Source organism: Lycium barbarum, chromosome 4 (assembly GCF_019175385.1).
Source record: "Lycium barbarum isolate Lr01 chromosome 4, ASM1917538v2, whole genome shotgun sequence".
Classification (NCBI taxonomy): Eukaryota; Viridiplantae; Streptophyta; class Magnoliopsida; order Solanales; family Solanaceae; genus Lycium; species Lycium barbarum.
The window spans coordinates 26,748,744-26,769,292 of NC_083340.1; the positions used below are offsets into that span (position 1 = coordinate 26,748,744).

Sequence of the window (20,549 nt, forward strand, 5' to 3'; positions counted from 1 at the left end):
TTTTTTTTCAAATATCAATTACTTACTTCAGAGTAAGTAGATTTAATTAAACATTTATAGACTGATTATGTTTCAATGATGCCCCTAAAGGTCAACTATTTGTTCGATTCCCGCCTAAAAAGTAAGTGTTTGGGCTTTGTAAAGTCATGCACTATTAAAGAAATTTAATCAAGTGTTTTTTAATTTTAATTTATATTTGTCCCTTTTTAAAAAAGAATTTGCAAATTATAATCTCTCGCTTCTTGCAAGCGGAAGGTTTCACTCAAGTTTACCGGAAATGATGGTCTAAAGGTCATGTAGAAGAACTATAAAAAAAATATGACCAAACTTTAGACTACTTTGTTAAAAGTTGTCCCGAAGGTTTTATTCAAGTTCACCTTAAACTTTAGACTCGATAGTTTAAAGTTTTCGAATAACTATCGTTTTATGAACAAACTCTATACAAATATAATGAGCAAAGTTGTCCGAAAACAGTAACATAAATGTCCTGTTATATACAGAATGAATTATCTTTATATATTTTTTAAATGAGACAAAATATAAACAGTGACCTCAAAGAAGCATGGTGTGCAAGCACTTCAGCTTGCACTTTCGTTACCTACCCACTTGGGAGGGCAGAAATCTACTAGTTCAATGGTCAAATTGCAGAAATATTCTCTTTTAGGATCACTATTAAAGCATAGACAAAATCACAACGTATTTAGTAAGATTTAGCTACTGTGGAATCAAACTTTAAACTTTAGACATGAGCTCTTCAAACTTTCACCCCAAGGTTTGAAATTTTGAAATGTTATTACTGAAGGTTTGAAGTTCAAATCATAGTCTCAACTTCAGTTCATACATATAATAACAGTTTAATACTGAAAGAAAATCCTAATTGGTAATCTAGGTTATTATATCCACATCTATATCATCGTAAAGTACACTTCATGTTTTAGAATAGGCCAAACCCATCGATCGACACCTGTGGTCGTCCACTTCTTTCACTTAAGCACCTAAAGTGACCCTTGTTCCATTTAAACACTTCAGGTGGGTCATTCCTATTCCACTTAGACACTTTTTGCACCGTTATCGAAGCAAATCCAACACCAAAGGGGGCGCCACCTCATTGCACATCCAACCAGCCCAAAAGCCCCAATTTTTTATGGTCAAAACTCTACGAATTTACAAATTAGTGAATTTACAATTAAAATGAGTTGGCACAATTTAATTGAGTTGACACAATTTAAATGAGCTGACACAATTTAATTGGCCACTTAATCCACGTAGGAGACGACTGGTGTTGGTTTATATTATGACATCCTACACTGCGAGCTTGATGTAATGATGTTAGAATATGTCCCAAAAGGGTTTCACGAAATTGTCCCATTCCAACTGGATTCGATATTTGTCCCATTTCAATTAGGATTCGATTGGCTTGTCCCATTCCAATTGGGATTTTGAACGTCTTCAACCCCTATTTAAAGGAGATTTTCAGTCAGAACCTCAAGAAAAAGAAAACAACTATCAAGACTATCAAGACTACACACAAGAATATATTCCACACTTAGTTTAAAGAGAGTTTTCATTGAGAGATTGTAATCTTTGTTTCCTTTGAAGAATAAACTAGAGAGAGAAGAAAATAACAAAATGCTGCAGAAAACTGCTGAAGCAGGAGTTGTTGAAAGTGATTCCAAAGGTTTTGATGGCTATCTCCGTTGATAAGAAAAATTCTTCTGAATGGGTTTTTGATTCTGGATGTACATATCACGTGTGTCCTCATAAGGATAGGTTTTCAACATATGAGAAAGCTTGTGGTGTTGTCCTAATGGGGAATGATGCCTCATGCAACGTTATTGGGATTGGTACTGTAAAAATTAGGACCCATAATGGTGTTATCAGGACCTTGACAAACATTCGTCACGTTCCTGACTTGAGACGGAACCTTACTTCTCTGGTACTCTTGAATCTCTTGGATGTAAATATTCAGCTGAAGGTGGAGTTCTCAAGGTTTCAAAAGGTGCTATGGCCTTGATGAAAGGAACAAGACGTGGGACTCTCTATTACTTGTAGGGTTCAATTGTGACGGGATCTGTAGCAGTTTCTACTTCATTATCGGACAATGATCTCACCCGTTTATGGCATATACGTATGGGCTATATGAGTGAGAAAGGTATGATCATTCTGAGCAAAAGAGGTCTTCTTGATAAAACTGATACGGGTAAACTTGACTTTTGTGATCATTGCGTTTTTAGGAAATAGAAGAGAGTTAGTTTTGCTATAGCAAAACACCGTACACGGGGCATTATTGATTATATTCATTTGGATTTATGGGGTCCCTCCAAAGTTCCTTCCCTTGGAGAAAAACGCTACATGTTGACTTTCATTGATGATTTTTCTCGTAAGGTCTAGGTTTAATTTCTAAGACAGAAAAGTGAAGCGTTTCCCTATTTTAAGAAATTCAAAGCCCTTGTTAAGAATCAAGCTGGCCGAAAAATTTAGAAGCTCGGGACTGATGATGGTTTGGAGTTCTGTAGTAATGAGTTCTGCACTATTTGTGGTATTGCTAGACATAAGACTCTTATTCATAAGCCCATCAGAATGGAGTTGCAGAACGTATAAACAGAACATTACTTGAGAGAGCCTGTTATATGCTCTCAAATGCTGGTTTATGGCACGACCGTGGTTTCTGGGCCGAAGCCATTTCTATGGCTTGTTACCTCGTCAACTTGTCTCCACATTCATCTATTGACTTTAAAATTCCCAAAGAAGTTTGGTCTGGTAATCCTATTGACTACTCTATTCTTAGAGTTTTTGGATACACTGTTTTCGCTCATGTTAATGATGGGAAGCTAGCTCCAGGGCTGTTAACTGCATGTTTCTTGGTTATGCTTCTGAGTCTAAAGGATATCGTTTATGGTGTCCTAGCTCCAAGAAAATTATTCAGAGTCGGGGTGTGAATTTTAATAAGGCCTCTATGTTATCTTCTGGGAAAGAGTCAGTTGTTTCCTTTATGGGTAATGATGATAAGATGCCAGTGAGAAGGTGGAGATAGAAGTGAGCCATGAAGCTCACGAAGTTGGCCCTATTTCTTCTACAATTCCTCAAGCTAGCGAGAAGGCTCCTGTTGATGAGTCAAGTACTAGTGTCACACGTCCCGTCGAGCCACAGGTGGAGGATGATCATATTATTGCTCGTGATAGATCGAGATGAGTTATAAAGAAGCCCGCTCGATATGCTGACACTAATGATGATGGGCTTATTGCTTATGCTCTTACAGTTGCACAAGAAATTCCCGAAGGAATTGATCCTTCTACATACTCTGAGGCAATTTCTTGTCCTAATTCCTCAAATTGGTTAGTGGCTATGCAAGAAGAGATGGAAAGCTTGCACAAAAATAATACATGGGAGTTATATGAGCTGCCCAAAGGACGTCGTGCATTGACTGCAAAATGGACCTACAAATTAAACGATGGTATTCCCAGGGTTGAAGAAGCAAGATGGAAAGCTCGCTTATTGGTTCGTGGTTGCCACCAAAAGGAAGGTATTGACTTTAATGAAGTTTTTTCTCCTGTTGTTCGTCATACCTTCATCAGAATGTTACTTGATATTGTTGCTTTTTTTGACTTGGAGTTGCAGCAATTTGATGTTAAAACTGCGTTTCTTCATGGAGAATTAGAAGAAAAAATTTATATGAAGCAACCCGAGTGTTTTGTTGTTCCTGGTAAGAAGCAATTTGTTTGTCGGTTGAAAAGATCTCTTTATGGCCTTAAACAAGCTCCAAGACAGTGGTACAAAAGGTTTGATTCCTTTATGATTGGGCAAGACTACACACGTAGTAAGTATGATAATTGTGTGTATTTTCGATAGTTTTCTGGTGGTTTCTTCATTAACTTGTTTTTATATGTTGATTGCTTCTAAAGACAAGTCTTTGATTAACAAGTTAAAATCTCAACTTAATTCTGAGTTTGAGATGAAGGACCTTGGTACATCTAAGAAGATTCTAGGTATGGAGATTCACAGGGATCGAAAAGCTGGGAAGCTTTACCTGTCTTAGAGGAAGTATTTTGACAAAGTCCTCGATAGGTTTAATATGTTTGATTGTAAACCTATTTCTACTCCGTTTGCTGCTCATTTCAAATTGTCTGCTGACTCTTGTCCTAAGTCCGATGAGGACATTGAGAGGATGTCTACTATCCCGTATGATAGTGTTGTTGGTAGCCTTATGTATGATATGGTTTGCACTAGACCTGATTTAGTTTTGCAGTAAGCGTGGTGAGCCGATACATGCATAATCCCGGAAAGGATCATTGGAATGCTGTAAAGTGGATTCTTCGTTATGTGAAAGGGTCCGTTGATATTGGTTTGGTATTTGATAGAGCCAAGGCATCGTCTTATGATATTGTTGGGTTCGTTGATTCTGATTATAGTGGTGATCTCGATCGTAGGAGACCCATTTCTGATTACATTTTTTCACTGTGCTCTGGTGCTATCTCTTCGAAAGCACAATTACAGTCTATTGCAACCCTTTCTACTACTAAAGCTGAGTATATCGCTATAACTGAAGGTGTTAAAGAAGCTACATGGTTGTGAGGTCTCCTTACTGATCTTGGTGTTCAACAGGGTACTATCGTTATATTTTTTGATAGCCAGAGTGCTATTCATCTTACCAAGGCTGATTCTCATCGCTCGAAGACCAAGCATATTAGCGTTAAATACCACTTTATCAGAGATACTATTGCTGCAGGGGAGATTGTGGTAAAGAAAGTTCACACATCGGAGAATCCCGCAGATATGTTAACCAAGCTGCTTGCTATTATTAAGTTTAAGCATTGCTTAGACTTAGTTGGTGTTCTTCATGCTTAAATTGCCCTTCGGGGCTTTATGGGGTAACGAGTGTTGGCGTTGATGTATTTTGGTCCAAGGTGGAGATTGTTAGAATATGTCCCAAAAAGGTTTCACGAAATTGTCCCATTCCAACTGGGATTCGATAATTGTCCCATTCCAACTGGGATTCGACTGGCTTGTCCCATTCCAACTGGGATTTCGAACGTCTTCAACCCCTATTTAAAGGAGATTTTCTGCCAGAAAATCAAGAAAAAGAGAACAACTATCAAGACTATCAAGACTACACACAAGACTATATTCCACACTTAGGTTAGAGAGAGTTTTCGTTGAGAGATTGTAATCTTTCGTTTTCTTTAACCTCATTGTGCTTCGACACCCTGTTAAAATCGTTTTGTCCTCCTCATCTTATAGTTGATTTCTCTGCGCTTCATGCCCTGTGATTTTTCCCGTCTTGGGTTTCCACGTAAATCTTGTGTTCATTACTTTTATAGCTTTCTTGCATTATTGTTCTTGTGTTCGTGCATCCAAATCAATTCTGCTGCATCGCTCGTTTAATTTTTAACACCTGATATGTAATAGGGACTAGCTAAGCTAAAGAGGAGGAGAAGCGGTTTGAAGTTTGCTAAATCAGGCCAAATTTCTAATATTTTTAATTTTTTTGGATATAGTTTAAATAGTGTGCTAAATCAGGCAAAATTTCAAATGTTTTGAATTTTTTGGATATAGTTTAAATGGGGTCCCTAAAAGCGGCCACATGTATCATTATCCCATAACCTATAACCGACACCAGGCCAGCAGATAAATTGGACAAGTTCTTATCTAAAGTTCACATCGACTCTAATCAAAAACTTAAAAAAGCAGGGCAAAAAAAAATGGTGGTTCTTCCACTCATCATTAAAGGTAATATTTGTTTGATCTTCAATGGAGTTCAACAGAATTTGAAAATTAGAAATGTCTAATGAGTTTTAGATAAGGTGAATATATCTTGTCAAAAATAAACGAAGCGTAAATGCGATATGACCACTTTGAAGAATGTTTGACAAATGACCAAATATATTCAGAGCTTGTTTCCTATCGGCTAAAAACTGCTTATTTTGAAAAGTACTTTTCAAAAAGTACTTTTTGGCTAGAAGCAATTTGTGTTTGGCTAATTCATTCAAAATGTGCTTTTGACTACTTTTAATAAGCAGATTATGTTTGGCTAATCTCTTTAAAAAGTGCCTTTGAATGTCAAATTACGGAAAAGGACAATTATCAATGAACATTTAATATCAAGATTTTAAGAGACAAATATTTTAAATATCTAATTTGAAAGATTTTAATTAAGTTCTTACTTTTATTTAATTAAAATTTAAAAGTACATATCAAAATTTTCAATTAATATAATACATATATAAATAAATAAATAAATAAATTAAATATTGATATAAAATCAACACGATGATTTAAATATACTAAAACTCTACAACCAAAATATAATTCAAAATCATTCCACAAATTATCAAAACTCTATTACATACGTGAAAGGTAGCTTTATACTACGTAAAATAATTTAAAAAATAATAATTAATTAAAAATTAATGATTAATAAGGGATATACTTGGTAGTAATATGTATTTATGGTAGGGATATTTTGTCTTGAAAAAAATAATTTTCTACTTTTGCTTTTTTCAAGAAGTAGAAATCCCTAACCGCAGAAAAACTGCTTTTGCCTTTACTTAAAAGCAGTTTTACTAATTGACCAAACATCTCAAATATCCCAAAAAAGGTTTTTTTTCTCCAAAAAAAAAAAAAGCTCGTTTGACCTCAAAATCGCTAGGCCAAACAGACTAATGTCATTAATAGGTATATTAATATGGAACAACCACCACTTTCCCCCACCAACCCCCACCCACCACCCCCGACCATCCACTCACCTTCGCCTGACCACCTACTCTCCATCCCCAACCCACTATCTCCCATGCCACTATCACTAACAACCTCTTCCATCATAACTATCACTACCATCGCCAACTACCTTTGCCATCACAGCCATCACAACCACCAGTGGCAACCACCACCGCTGATAACCATTACTGCCAGTCGTTACCACATCTACCACTTCCATCATTATAATTATATTAACAGCCATCGCCGCTGCCACCACTGTGGTCAATCCTTACTATCAACCACCACTACCATCATAACTAGCACTGCCGTCAACTACCACCAACACGATCGTCAACCACCACACATCTTTTAGCCACCACCAATAGCACCGTCAATTACTAACATCAACCAACTCCACCATCACAACCACCACCACCACTACTATCGCGCCAGTCACTACAACACAAACTACCTCCACCATCACAACTACAAAGCATCTCCACTACCATTAGCGTACATAAATGTTCATTTTTTTAATCAAATAATATTAGTGATTTCTATTTATTTTTTAATAGTTAGTTATTTTTTTATTTGAATTGTGTATTTGTTATGTTTAGATAAATATATTATGCACATTCAAATGTTGTAAAACAGATAGTCTTAATCATTCGGTGTTTAGATCTAGATACAACATCTTAATCATTCAGATTTTTATTTAAATTCAGACGTCTTAATCTTAATAAAAAGAAATTAGGTTTAAGTTAGCTTACAAAAACATTCGCCCTAGTATATCTGGTTCTTATACAGACAAACCTCTCTATAAAAGCATCGTTGTGTCTGAAAGTTTTTAGCCGTTATAGAGAATGACTGTTATACACCTATAACAACATTGACATTTAAATAATACTTCACCGTTATAGGCAAAAAAGATACATATAATCTAGTTTTTTATTTTTCATTGTCAAATTCTAAGCTTAATCACACTTTGTATAGCGAAGGAAAATATTTAAATAATGAAAATTATATGATCATGTAATATTATTTGTCATAAATAGTGTACTAAAGGATCAAATATTTGGTCAAAATGTCTACTTATTATTGGTAATCATAGATATTCTATTTTTATAAAAATAGTTAATTATCATATTACCAAGAGAAATGAAGATAACTATTCTAGGGAGGGTAATTTTACAAAGAGCGTACGATTATAAAGTTGGATGTTGCTGTTATAAGTAAGTTGCTATTATAGAGAAGTAAAATTTAACATAAAAAAAAAATTCGAAAAAACTTGGCTGTTATAGAAAGGTATTGTTATATGTGGATGATGTAATAGAGAGATGAGACTGTATTTGGCATTTGCCATTTGTCAAGATTGTAGACTGATTAGGAAGGTCTTGATATATGATTAGGAAGATCTTGATATTGGAGAGTGAGAATTCTGATGTGATTTTGATCCCATTTTAGCAAATTCATCAATAACTTGTTTGACAAAGAGGTCAATTTTTGGGATCATACGAGTGACAAGTCAAACTCAGCAACTCTATATGTTTCAATACAGGTGTATAATCATCTCTTAAAAATTTAAGTTGCTATACCATCAATTTATTTTATGAACCTTGACAGGTCCTATATATGATGTTCTCCGGAGTTTCCCAAGTCGCATGAAGCGTTTCTTTTAGATTTTGTTTCCTTCAAATGTTAAATCTAAAGTTTTAAAAAAACAATTTCTATTTCATCAAGGGTGGCTTTTCCAATTATTCTGTTCAAAATAAGTTACATTATTATTATTATTATTACAGCTAACAAATAGATTCTCTAGTGACCACAACCTTTCCTTTTCTTCTTCCTTTTTTGGAAGCGGAAACGGGGCTGGACGGAATTAAAGGGGAATTGAACCCTTACAAATAAGGTAGAAGTTCGGGTAGCTAACCAACTAGCTACTAAGATTCCCCTAATAACCACTAACCACAACCTCAATCTTGTTATTTTCCTTTTTCGCGAAAATTACTTGTTTGCTAGCCCCAAGCTTTATACGTCAGCCATTGAATTAAGGGCTCTCGATTATTACTTGTCAAATGTTATCTGTCACAATTCTCATTCTCTTTGAAATAAAAAGTCAAATGATATTCACATTTGTATTAAAATTTACGTACAACACCAAAAAGAAATAATATTATAATTTCAATTAAACAAAAAAAAAACTTTTCCTAGTAGAACTAAGAATCCCTTTTCTAAACCCGAAATGACCTATTAAGAACATCAGTGAACTTGTTGCCATAGCTAGAGCTGAAGTTGGCATCATCTGTTTTCACTAGGTAAAAGAGTACTAATAGTCTGAGTAAGGGTCGCAAAAAAGTTGCTACCGAGAAGATAGAAAATCAAAATAACTGACAAGTACTTTCTCCAAATGCCGAAATGGCCTATTTAAGAAGGCAAGTGAACTTGCTACCATACCCGGTGCTGAAATTGTCATCATCATTGACTTTTTTTACCTGGTGAAAATACTATGATGCCAATTTCAATCAGGGTAGCAAGTTCACGACCTTCTTAAATAGGTTGTTTCGTCATTTAGAGAAAGCCACTTGTTGGCCATCCAAATTTTCTCTCTTTTAGATAGCAACTTTTTGCTACCCTTACACAGCCTACTAGTACTTATTTTTTTTTAAATGTGATGATAATAAGCTAATAGAAAATTTCTTTATGATATAAACTTTGTAATGTAGGAACCTCGTATTTATAGAGTTTTTCCATCACCATGTACCTAATATGAGTCTTCAGTTTTGGTAGTTGTTAGAGATGAATCTAGTTCATTCATTAATTTTGTATTCACATGGTATGTGAATTTGGATATTTAATCATAGTGGTGACTGTACTATCCATTTTCTCCAAGATTTTCAAAATTTACCTTACAATATTATAACACTACAAGAAAGTACAAAAATGTCAACAACTCTTTGGCAACAAAAATAATATTGTTGGCAAAAATCAATATTTTGCAACAACTTAGTTTTATTGTTGACATATATGATGAAACTTTTAAAAATAATTTTTTTTGTTGCCAAACAATATAATTTTGTTACCATATATTGACTATTGTTGCAAAAAGTACATTTGACAACAACAAAAAGTTGTTGCACGTCGTTGCAATAACAACCTATGGGAAAAGTTTATGAAACAACAAAAAAAAGTTGATCCAAAAATATTTTTTGCAACAATAGTAAATGCTACGGCAACAAAAAAAAATTCTTGGCAATTGTCTTCTTTTTTGTAATGTAATTACAATGGTCAAGTAAGTCAATTTTAGGCCTAGATTACTGATGATTGATTTGGTGTCTAAGATTATTAGTAGTGATTTCTCGGCACGTGCGTTGCTTGTGGGTGCCAAATCATGTAATTAAGATGATTGGACAATGTCGTTTGACATTAAATTGTACATATTTTTGTAAACTAGTAGTATCAATATTATTACTAAAGAAGAAGTGTGGAGTAAAAAATTTATATGACCATAAGATGACTTTTTTTTATTGAGATCAAGATGATTTGATATCATGATAGCGTGATTTGCAACTATACCAACAGTATAAGTTAATCCTTGTATTGCTAATATATGTGTTCTTATTCCACCTTAATAAATACTCCCTCCGTCCCAAAAAGATTGACACTTTTCACCTTACGAGAGTTAAACGAGTTGTTCTTTGACCGTAGTTTTTTCATATGTTGTTTAAATATTGTTAATTATTAATAATGGTGACTTATAGTACTTTTTACGTAGTTTCCAAATATGTAAATGTTATTTCAAAAAAAATTAAAGATTCTATGTTTTAACACACGGTCAAAATTAAAAAATTTGACTCTCAAAAAGCGAAATGTCCAATATTTTTGGGACGGAGGGAATAATACGTAGGCTGTCACATAACTTTAATACCGCTATTATTTACCACTGCCAACAACTGTTGCATAAGTGATGCAACAATTTTTTTTTCTTATGCAGCCAAACAAAATTAGAGAACATTCAATAATGTATAATCCAACATAAGAAATTACATTCACGTAGTCATATTTTTAATTTACATTCGTATAGCCACTTTTTCACAGTATACAAAAATATACGACTTTACACATCTATTGTAGACAATGATTGCCAACCTTGTACAAAAGTGTATAATAATGTATAAGACTAGTATATAATATCATACACACTTATACAAGAGGGGTTTATACATAAGAGGGGATTAACATAATTTATAAGAGGTGTATACACACTTCTACTGTATAAATGTGTATAATAGTGTATAAGATGTATTTATAAACACTTACCGAAACCCTAGATCTGGTTCGTCGACGCAACCACTGGCGACGGAAACGACAGTGTTCCTTAGAAAGCGCTCAGCCATCGGTGACGGCGACGACAACAAGGTTTACCGAAACCCTAGATCTGGTTCACTGGCGCAACCCCCGGCGACAGCAACATCAAGGTTCCTCAGAAAGTGCTCAGCCCGGCTCTCGCTTCTCTCACATGTAAAAACATCAACTAGAGCGGTAAAAAAAAATAAACATGGGCTAATCCAGTTGAATATTTTCTTCAAATTGTCATACAGTGTTATTTTCTCAACAATATTGTTATCATGTTATGCAAAATTTAAAATTGAGATGCCTGTTTGGCCTAGCGGTTAAAAACTGCTTATTTTGAGAAGTGTTTTTTTTAAAAAGTACTTTTTGGTGAGAAGTAGTTATTTTTGGCCAATTCATTTGAAAAGTGTTGTTGATTGCTTTTAATAAACAGATTTTGTATGACTAATCTTCTTAAGAAAGTGTTTTTAAGTATCAAATTACGAAAAAGGACAATTATCAATGAACGTTTATGATCAAGATTATTTTACAAAGAGAAATTATTTTAAATATCTATTATGAAATATTTTAATCAAGTTTTTGCTTTTATTTAATTAAAATTTAAAATTACATATTAAAAATTTTCAATTAATATAATACATTTAAAAATATTAAATATTGATATAATATCAACATAGCGATTTTAATATACTAAAAATCTACAAACTGAATAAAATTCAAAATCATTCCATAAATTATAAAAGTCTATTACATACGTGAAAGCTAAATAAGAAAAAGAATTATTAATTAAAAATTAATGGATTAATGAGGGATATACTTTGTAATATGTATTTATGGTAGAGATATTTTTGTTTTGCAAAAATAATTTTCTGCTTCTTCTGAAAAATATGCTTCTGCTTCTACTTAAAAAAAAGTGCTCCCCCCCCCCCCCCCCCCCCCCCCAAAAAAAAAAAGAAGACGCTTTTAATCTCAAAACAGCTAGGCCAAATAGGCTCTTCAATCTATGAAAAAAATATCTTTACCGAATGAATAATTATTGGAAAAATAGTTGACGAGATATAATTTTTCAATAATTTTTTATTTGCTAAAGACATATTGCGGGAGAAAAAAAGAAAAAAAAGTGACGTAAATAAGAGAGGTCAGGTAAATGAGGATTAACAGAAGTTTATCATATATTATCATCTAGGTTTGAAAATGAAAAAATTTCGTATATATTCTCTACGATTACTTTTAATTGTCCAGTCTTATAAAAATAGAGTTTCATTTTTTCTTGTCACTTTTAGTATATTAGGAGAAAATTATTTCTTTTTATTTCTATTTTGTCCATAATATTGATTACTCATTTCAAATTCATAAAAAATGCACCAGTTAATATAAATATCATGATAAATTAATCACTTCATAATAAGGGTGTGTAATGTTATTTTTAAATATTTTATGTGTAAAAATGAAAAAAAAAAAAAAAAAACCAACTTGTAAAGCAATGCAAAATCAATTGACAGAAAGGGTAAAGGAGAATTTACAAGTCCTTAAACAAGGTGAAAATTGAGACCACGTCAGCGTGTAAATAAATGGACAACATATGAAAACCCCAGCAGCTGCTGTCTGTACATTCTTGATTTTCCGGCAATGAAACAACTTCAGCTTCAGTATCATTTGGGGTTCAAACACAATGTTTATGTCCACAGATTGATGCCCATGGCCATGCCACTATCTACACCTCTGCCTAAACTTCCCCTTAAACTCAAAATTTCACCTATTACTCTATCTCCTCTTCTCTGTAAATTCAATGATTCTGGTAACACCCCTATTTCTTTCCTTTTTCTTTTGATATATGGCTATTTATTAAATTTCCACTCTCAAAGTATACTGATTGGTAGTCAACTTAGGACAAGAATTGCTATTCTATCTCTTGTTTTTAGGTTATTTTTGGTGACTCTACTGTCTTTTGCTAGCTAAAATAAAGTCAAATCTGTATCTTTTTTCTTACATTTTTTTTTTAAAGAGTTAACAGTAGAAGTGCTAATGATCCTAGGTCCTGTAAATACAATGGGCTTTTAGATATAAATAACAATGTGGGATTTTTGAGCAGAAAACAGCACTAGTGTCAGTTGAATTGATTATTGAAGAGTTGTATGAATTACTTGGGCGTCTTTAATGCCTTCACATCTATGTATGAACCAGGAAATATACACATTTCATGTCCTATTTCTAGTGATCAGATAGACAATTCAAACATGAGAAATGCTACTGTGGTAAAGAAAAGGATTGGATAAGAAGCTCTTTTGCAGCTCCTTTTTTATTTTGGGTGGATAAGGTTTTGAAGTGTGTGACTGTATCATCTAAAATTAGTGTGACCGTATTATCTAAAATTATAAGGCAATCTAGATATTTCCATAGTTTTAGTTACTCTACATAGATTGCCATATGTGGCCTGAGTTTATCTGGGATCGGTTGCTCGTGTATTTTCCCTGTTCGAGTGTTTTTTAATGTAACAACATGTCTGAAGAATGTGGCTAAGGAAGTAGTTTAAGCTGCAAAAAATGACACCTTTATTAGATATGACCTCACAGCTAGAAATGCTGAAGCCTGAAGGAAAGAAGCCAGAGAAGCGTGCCAATGGGATATTCTGGATTCTGCTTCTTAACCTTGTACTATATGTAGCAGATCATGTCTTCCAGGTTTGGAGTTTGCGTTTCCCCCTTATTGCAGCTTTCGTTGAATATATTTAATTCGATTGCATGAAGATAATTGGCACAACATATATTTAATGATTCTTCCTGTATGCTATTAAAAATGCACCCAACCCTGGTGAGGTGGCTTAGGACTGGTGAGTGCAATTGAACATGGGTGGTTGTGGTGGCATGACGAGAGATGATCAATTGAAAACATAGGGTCTGTTGGGTACGAAGGAAAATGTTTTCCTAGAAAATGTTTTCTTGGAAAACAAATTGGTTTCTTACCTATTTTCTAGTGTTCGGTAAGTAAGCAAGAAAATTTTATCCCAAAAACATTTATATGTAATCTCTACAAAACACTATAGGGGTGGGATGGGTTGGGGAGTGGGGTTCAGGGGTGGGATGGTTAAGGGTTGGGGGTTGGGGGCGTTGGGTGGGTTGGGAGGAGACAATGAACTTGGAATGTCACTTATGGAACTTGTTTTCCCTACTTTGATTAGGGAAGTCATTTTCCTCATTTTTAAGGAACTTGTTTTCTAGAGCAACCGAACATGGGAAAAGAGAAGTGGTTTTCTAAAAAATGTTTTCCTCCACCACGAATACACCCATAGTGCCACTCGACCATCTGAAGGGTGTTATCCACCTGGACTCTGTGAAGATAATGTTACTCTTGTCTGCTGGATTAAAGGGATCTAATTGAAAAAATGCTTATATCAGGTTCAGGCAGTAAAAGCATTATACTTATACCACAATCGGCCTGATTGGTACCAGTTTGTGACTGCGACATTCTGTCATTTTAACTGGTGAGTATTTAAGCTCTTCTTGCAATTACTAGAAATGGAAAGTGAAAAATTCATAATCCAATTATCAGTTTTTTTGATGACACATAATCCAATTATCAGTTGCTTTCTCTCTTCATCTGTTTATCACTTATGTTTCTAATTGTTTCTTTTTTTCATCTGCACTTCACTCAACAGGAACCACCTCTCAAGTAACCTTTTCTTTTTGTATATTTTTGGTAAGAATTCTGTTTCTTGTTATACTTAGGGTATGTTGTTGTTTTTGTTGTTATACTTAGGGTGTGTTTGGTATGAAGGGAAATGTTTTCTTGGAAAACAAGTGGGTTTCTTACTTATTTTCTAGTGTTTGGTAAGTAAGCAAAAAGAATGTTATCCCAAGAGCATTTATGTGTAATCTAGCAAAACACTATGGGGGTGGGATGGAGTGGGAGTGGGGTTCGGGGTGGGCGGGGATGGGATGGTCAATGGGTGGGGGTTGGGGGTGTTGGGTTGGTGGGGAGGAGACAATAAACTTGGAATGTCACTTATGAAGCTTGTTTTCCCTACTTCCATTAGGGAAGTCATTTTCCTTATTTTTAAGGATCTTGTTTTCCAAAAATTTTGACTAACCAAACATGGAAAAATTGGAAAACATTTTCTGGAGAACTCGTTAAGGATGAATTTTCACTATACTTGATAGCAGATGATAAACGTAGATGTTAACCTATTTTAAGCCCCCAGGAAAACTCGTTGAAGAGGAGGAAGGGAACTTTGGATTGTGGCTTTCTTATATATTAACTGGGGCTGGAGCTAACCTTGTCTCGTGGTTGATTCTGCCAAGAAATGCTGTGTCTGTTGGTGCATCTGGTGCAGTGTTCGGACTCTTTGCTATTAGTGTACTTGTGAAGGTGATTTCTGCATCTTTCTTTTTTATTGCATTTATCTATGTGCCTCTGTTTAATATCAGTGTCTGTGTGTAGATTGACATACTTCGTCAGTTTACTGCTGCGCTTGATTGATAAACCAGTCTAACCATCTTGGTTTTTGTTGCAGATGTCTTGGGACTGGAGAAAGATACTTGAAGTACTTGTATTGGGCCAGTTTGTCATAGAAAGGGTATACCCTCGCTCTTTCCTTTCTAATTAAAACAATAATCAATCATACGTAACATTGTTACTTATTCAAATCATGCTAGTTCTCTTCCATTTAGTCACAAACTTTGATCTTTAAAGGAGCTAAAACTTGATAGTTCACTCTACGATAGGTTTGGTTTCAAATGAAATTCCTCATCTGAATGATAGAGTATGGAGTACCATAAATCAATATGATTTTCTAACTACCATACCATATTTGGCCAATGACATTTCTTGAAGTTTGAATTCAGTATTGACTGGTTGTCCCACCTTATCTCATCCAAGAAGATGACGTTGCATTTTTAAGTGCTAAAGTTATAGCGGAGCAATAGAAACCAGGGAGGGGGAAGCTAGTAGAGATCCCAGATTCAGTTTTAGTTATCTTCACTCTGTTTTGTCTAAGGAGTAACCTAGAGTAGAAAAAAGCCAAAAGCTCTATCAACAAAATCAGTTCTTTTTTAGAACCCCAGGGGTGATGGTCCGGTAAACCAACTACTTCTAATGATAAGGATAAAATCAATGAATGCTGCTTATTTTTCCGAAGTTCCTATTTAATGTTTTATCCAAGTAACTTGACCTCTGCTATGGCTGTAACTCGGCATATCAGGTGATGGAAGCAGCCCAAGCTTCAACAGGATTAGCGGGAGGTATTAATGGAGGGTCTGCCTTACAAAATGTTAATCACATTGCACATCTCTCTGGCGCCCTAATTGGTGTTGCTTTGATATGGCTGCTGAGTGGAATTTCTACTGAACCGGATGCACGGAACAGTAAAAAGTGACTCCTAAGAGTTGATAACAAGGAAAGATGTTTTACAAACATGTAGTAAATTGCTCATTGAGTAAAGAAAATCAGTTCAACGACAAACAAAGGCATTTTACGCAGAATTTTTAGTAGACTGAACATTATCAAGGACATTTTTGGTGATTTTTGTGTTGATAGGATGTATCAATATATGATCAGATTTGACATGGTGTATAGATTTTCTCAACTATTGAGTATTATAGCATGGATAGGTAATTGTTTTGTTCAGTTAGCCAACACATTGTCATAGGCTTGTTTGATCTTCAGATTGCACAAATGTGGATCGTACTATTACTGAATTATCGGGGGAATCTTTGAAGGGGTTAATGTTTGATCAAATTGAACATGTATTTTAGAAATAAAAACAAATTGTTTTTAAAAAGCAATTACATAGTTTTCCCTCCTCAACGTCACTAGTTTTTCTTCCTTAGTTATAAAATCTCCCATTTAAGCCACAAAACTGTAGTAAGAATTTTCTAGTTGCTCTTCTCTTTATATTTTTCGCTTCATTAGGCCAAGTTGTCAAGGACATGTATATGCATTGGATTATGACACATTTTTTTGTGCGGATTATCCTTCAAAGGCACTGGTCTTTAACTTTTAGCCCTCAAATTGATGGTCTTTAATTTTTGATCTTCGCTTAATATTTCGAGGTTCTGAGTTTGAATCTCAGCTCAGTAAAAAAAAAAAAAAATCGCAAGGCACTTGCACCTTAACTCTGCATTCAAAACTCTACCTGGCATTTAAAACTCTGCATGAGGCCTAACTTTGGCACGAAATAGGCCTAACTTTGCTACGAAACTCTGTCTTGTGATTTTTTTTGTTTTTTGATTGAATCGGGGTTCGAACCCCAAACCTTATGTTATCAGACAAAGGCTAAAAATTAAAGACCACCAATTTGAGGGCCAAAAATTAAAGATCAGTGCCTTCGAAGGGTCATCGCGCAAATGACCCATTATGACATTGCATAGTGTCATATTTCATTTGTGAGAAAAATGTCATATTTCATTTTCCGGCTTATACTTGAAAAAGAGCCGGAGTGTGTAAATTAATTGAATAATAATTATTTTTAACGCAGAGATAAGATTTAAAGAATACTGAAATTCACGGAAAAGATACTGGAAATCACCCAAAAAAAATTAAAAAAAAAATGCAAGAAGATCGACTCCTTGAACCAACTTTTTAAAATGTTGCTTGTACAAATTCTACCCAACGAGAAATGGAGGAGTAATATCAGCAGCGACACAATACTAATTTATAGTCTGTTTGATTAAGTTTTTTTTTTTTTTTAATAAATAAATAATTATTTTTAAAAAGTGAGGTGTTTTGTTAAGCTTTTGATAGAAAAATAAGTGTTTTTGAATAATAGCTTTGTTTTTTAGAAGCTAAAAAATTGAAGTAGTTTTTTCACTAAAAAAATATTTTTTCAAAAGCATTTTTCAAAAAATATTTTTTAAAATAAGCTGGTTTTAAAAAGGAAAAAGGTGCAAATATACCTCTCGTTAGCAAAGTGATTCATATATACCCCTACCGTTACACAAATGGTGCAAATATACTTCTGCCGTTTCACAAATGATGCAAATATACTCTTTTTGCTGTCCATTTTTTTTTTTGATAAATCTTTTAGCTTGTCTTTTAAGTAAGAAAATGTTACGTGGCTTTAAAAAAAATAAGTCTACCTATTTTTTTAGTAGACTTATTTCTTTTAAAGCCTAAGAGATAATTTTTTCTAGTGGGTTGTCTCATTCGTTTTTGAAAAATATCTCCTTGGCTTAAAAAGAAATAAATTTATCCCTTTTTTTTAATGAACCAGACCTGATCCACCTGAAAAAAAATTACCACGTGGCTTTAAAAAAATAAGTCTACTAAAAACAATATGCATACTTATTTTTTTAAAGCCACGCGACATTTTTTAATTATAAATAAGCTAAATGATTTGTTTTATAATTTTGTCAGCGAAAAGGGTATATTTATACTATTTGTGTAACGGCAGAAACATATATATGCATCACTTTTTAACGAGAGGTATATCTGCTCTAAATTAGAAAGTTAGAGTTTATATTTGGAACTTTTCACTTTTTAAAACTTGGTCAAACGGGCTAGTAATTCCCTATGTCGCTCTGACGGCTGCTAAAGCCCCATTTATTACCATAATCAAATTCAGTGAATATCAACACGTAATTGCCATGCAATCCTTCCCCATTTCCTATAAATACCCCCTTTTCTTCTTCTTCTTCTTCCTTACCAGTCAACCACAATCAATCACATATGGATCAAGAAAACTCCTCCACCTTCACCCACCAAATCTCAGCCAGAATCCGCCTTGTAACTGTCCCAAACAACGACATTCCACATCTTCACAAACTCATCACTCAAATGGCTAATTACCATAACCTAACAGAATACCTCACCGTTACAGAAACCTCTCTTTCCAACACCTTATTCAAATCCCCACCTTTCCATTCTTTCACTGCCCTTATCCTCGAAGTTTCACCCAACCCATTTCCCATAACTCCCCACAAAGACCTCAGTTTTAACCCTATCATCAAGAACAACTTCAATCTCAAGGCCTCAATGCTTGACCCGCAATCAAACACTTTCCGGTAAGGGTATCAAATGAGCGAGTGACGAGTCAAAATGAGTTAGAGTTAATGGGTTGGGCTGAAATGAGCTTAAAATGCGGGACATAACCCAACCCGTTTATTTTTTATTATAAGTTTGACTAATTGCTTTATTGGTTCTTTTATACACCCTCAGTCCCAAAAAATTAGCACTTTTTCCTTTTTGAGAGTCAAAGGAGTTATTCTTACCGTAATTTTTTATGTCTATGAAATATTTTAAATTATTAATTATGGAAACTTAGTACTTTTTACGTAGTTTCCAAATATGTAACTTTTATTTCTAAAAGTTAAAAATTATATGTTCAAACACACGATCAAAATTAAGAAGTTTGACTCTTGAAAAGCGAAAAGTGTCCATCCTTTTGGGATGGAGGGAGTAATTTTTTAGTACCTCAAAAATTATTATTTTTCTTTATTACAGTTCTATATATTTATATAACATATTAAATGAAACAAACAAAAATTGAAAATATTTTGACAAAATTTCTCATGAGTCAATTTGGGCTACATATCAGCTCAATTATGAATGGACTAAGCTAATAAATGGGCGGATTATGTTTTCATGGACTAATTTTGCCACCTCTACTTGCAGGTCTGAAAACGATGTTTATGTAGCGGGTCATGTGCTGGTTTTTCCAAGCTACAATGGGTTTTTTGAGAAACCAGGTTTAAATATGGACCAAATATTTGTGAGGAAGTGTTATAGGGGTTTGGGCTTTGGGAAAATGCTGTTTTCTGCTGTTGCATCAGTTGCTGCAAAAATGGGAATGGGGATGGTTGATTGGGTTGTGGCTGATTGGAATGGAGAGAGTATTAAATTTTATGAGAAAATGGGTGCTTATTATGTTAGTGATTATAGACTTTATAAATTGTATGGAGAGAAGCTTCAACAGTGTGCCAACATCTCTGGTTGATATCAACTCCTGTTTTTCCTTTTTCTATTAGTGGAGTACTATTAGTTATGCTTGTTTCAGTTAGACTGGAGATGGATGAAATGGAAAAAAATGCTTTCTCCTACATTTTGATGTGCTTTTGACTAGTTAACCACGTTTCTTGTTTTCATTCTTTTTAATTTTCCATCTCTTCATTTTTCCAATCTGAGATTTTAAAGGAACAACTCTCTATTCAATGGAAATATGCTTTTTGATGCATTGTGGTTGTTGCGGGATGAGAAATAATACTCCCATCTTAATTCTTATTAGTCCTAGTTATAATTTGGAGAGTCAAAAAATATTTTTCATTAACCACTATAACATTTTGAATTGTAAACTATTACTGTATCATAATTTATTTTTATATAGTTTTTAAATATGTCATTTTTTAAAATATTCTAAATTATAAGAAAGTTATGGTAATTATCGAGAAAGAATAGTTTCAATCTAACAAATAGAAAGATTGACCAACAATAACTATGCCGGGAGATTTGGTTTTGTCGTCCAATATATTACAGATGTTATTATTTTATGATCTTTAATTTTCACTGAAGAC

The 20,549-nt window shown here is 34.0% G+C and overlaps 2 protein-coding genes across 2 annotated transcripts; both read left to right on the forward strand.

Moving 5' to 3' along the window:
* The first annotated feature begins 12,602 nt into the window (after window positions 1-12,602).
* Window positions 12,603-16,677, forward strand: LOC132635659 (rhomboid-like protein 11, chloroplastic). Its single transcript, XM_060352136.1, has 7 exons — window positions 12,603-12,844; window positions 13,606-13,727; window positions 14,442-14,527; window positions 14,702-14,742; window positions 15,245-15,411; window positions 15,557-15,619; window positions 16,244-16,677. The coding sequence occupies exons 1-7, from the start codon at window positions 12,676-12,678 to the stop codon at window positions 16,415-16,417; spliced, it is 822 nt and encodes a 273-aa protein (XP_060208119.1). The 5' UTR covers window positions 12,603-12,675; the 3' UTR covers window positions 16,418-16,677.
* Window positions 16,678-18,680: 2,003 nt separating this feature from the next.
* Window positions 18,681-20,078, forward strand: LOC132638314 (GCN5-related N-acetyltransferase 8-like). The gene is made up of 2 exons (XM_060355247.1): window positions 18,681-19,043; window positions 19,654-20,078. Exons 1-2 carry the CDS (start codon window positions 18,709-18,711, stop codon window positions 19,973-19,975), a joined length of 657 nt encoding a protein of 218 aa, XP_060211230.1. The 5' UTR covers window positions 18,681-18,708; the 3' UTR covers window positions 19,976-20,078.
* The last annotated feature ends 471 nt before the right edge of the window (window positions 20,079-20,549 follow it).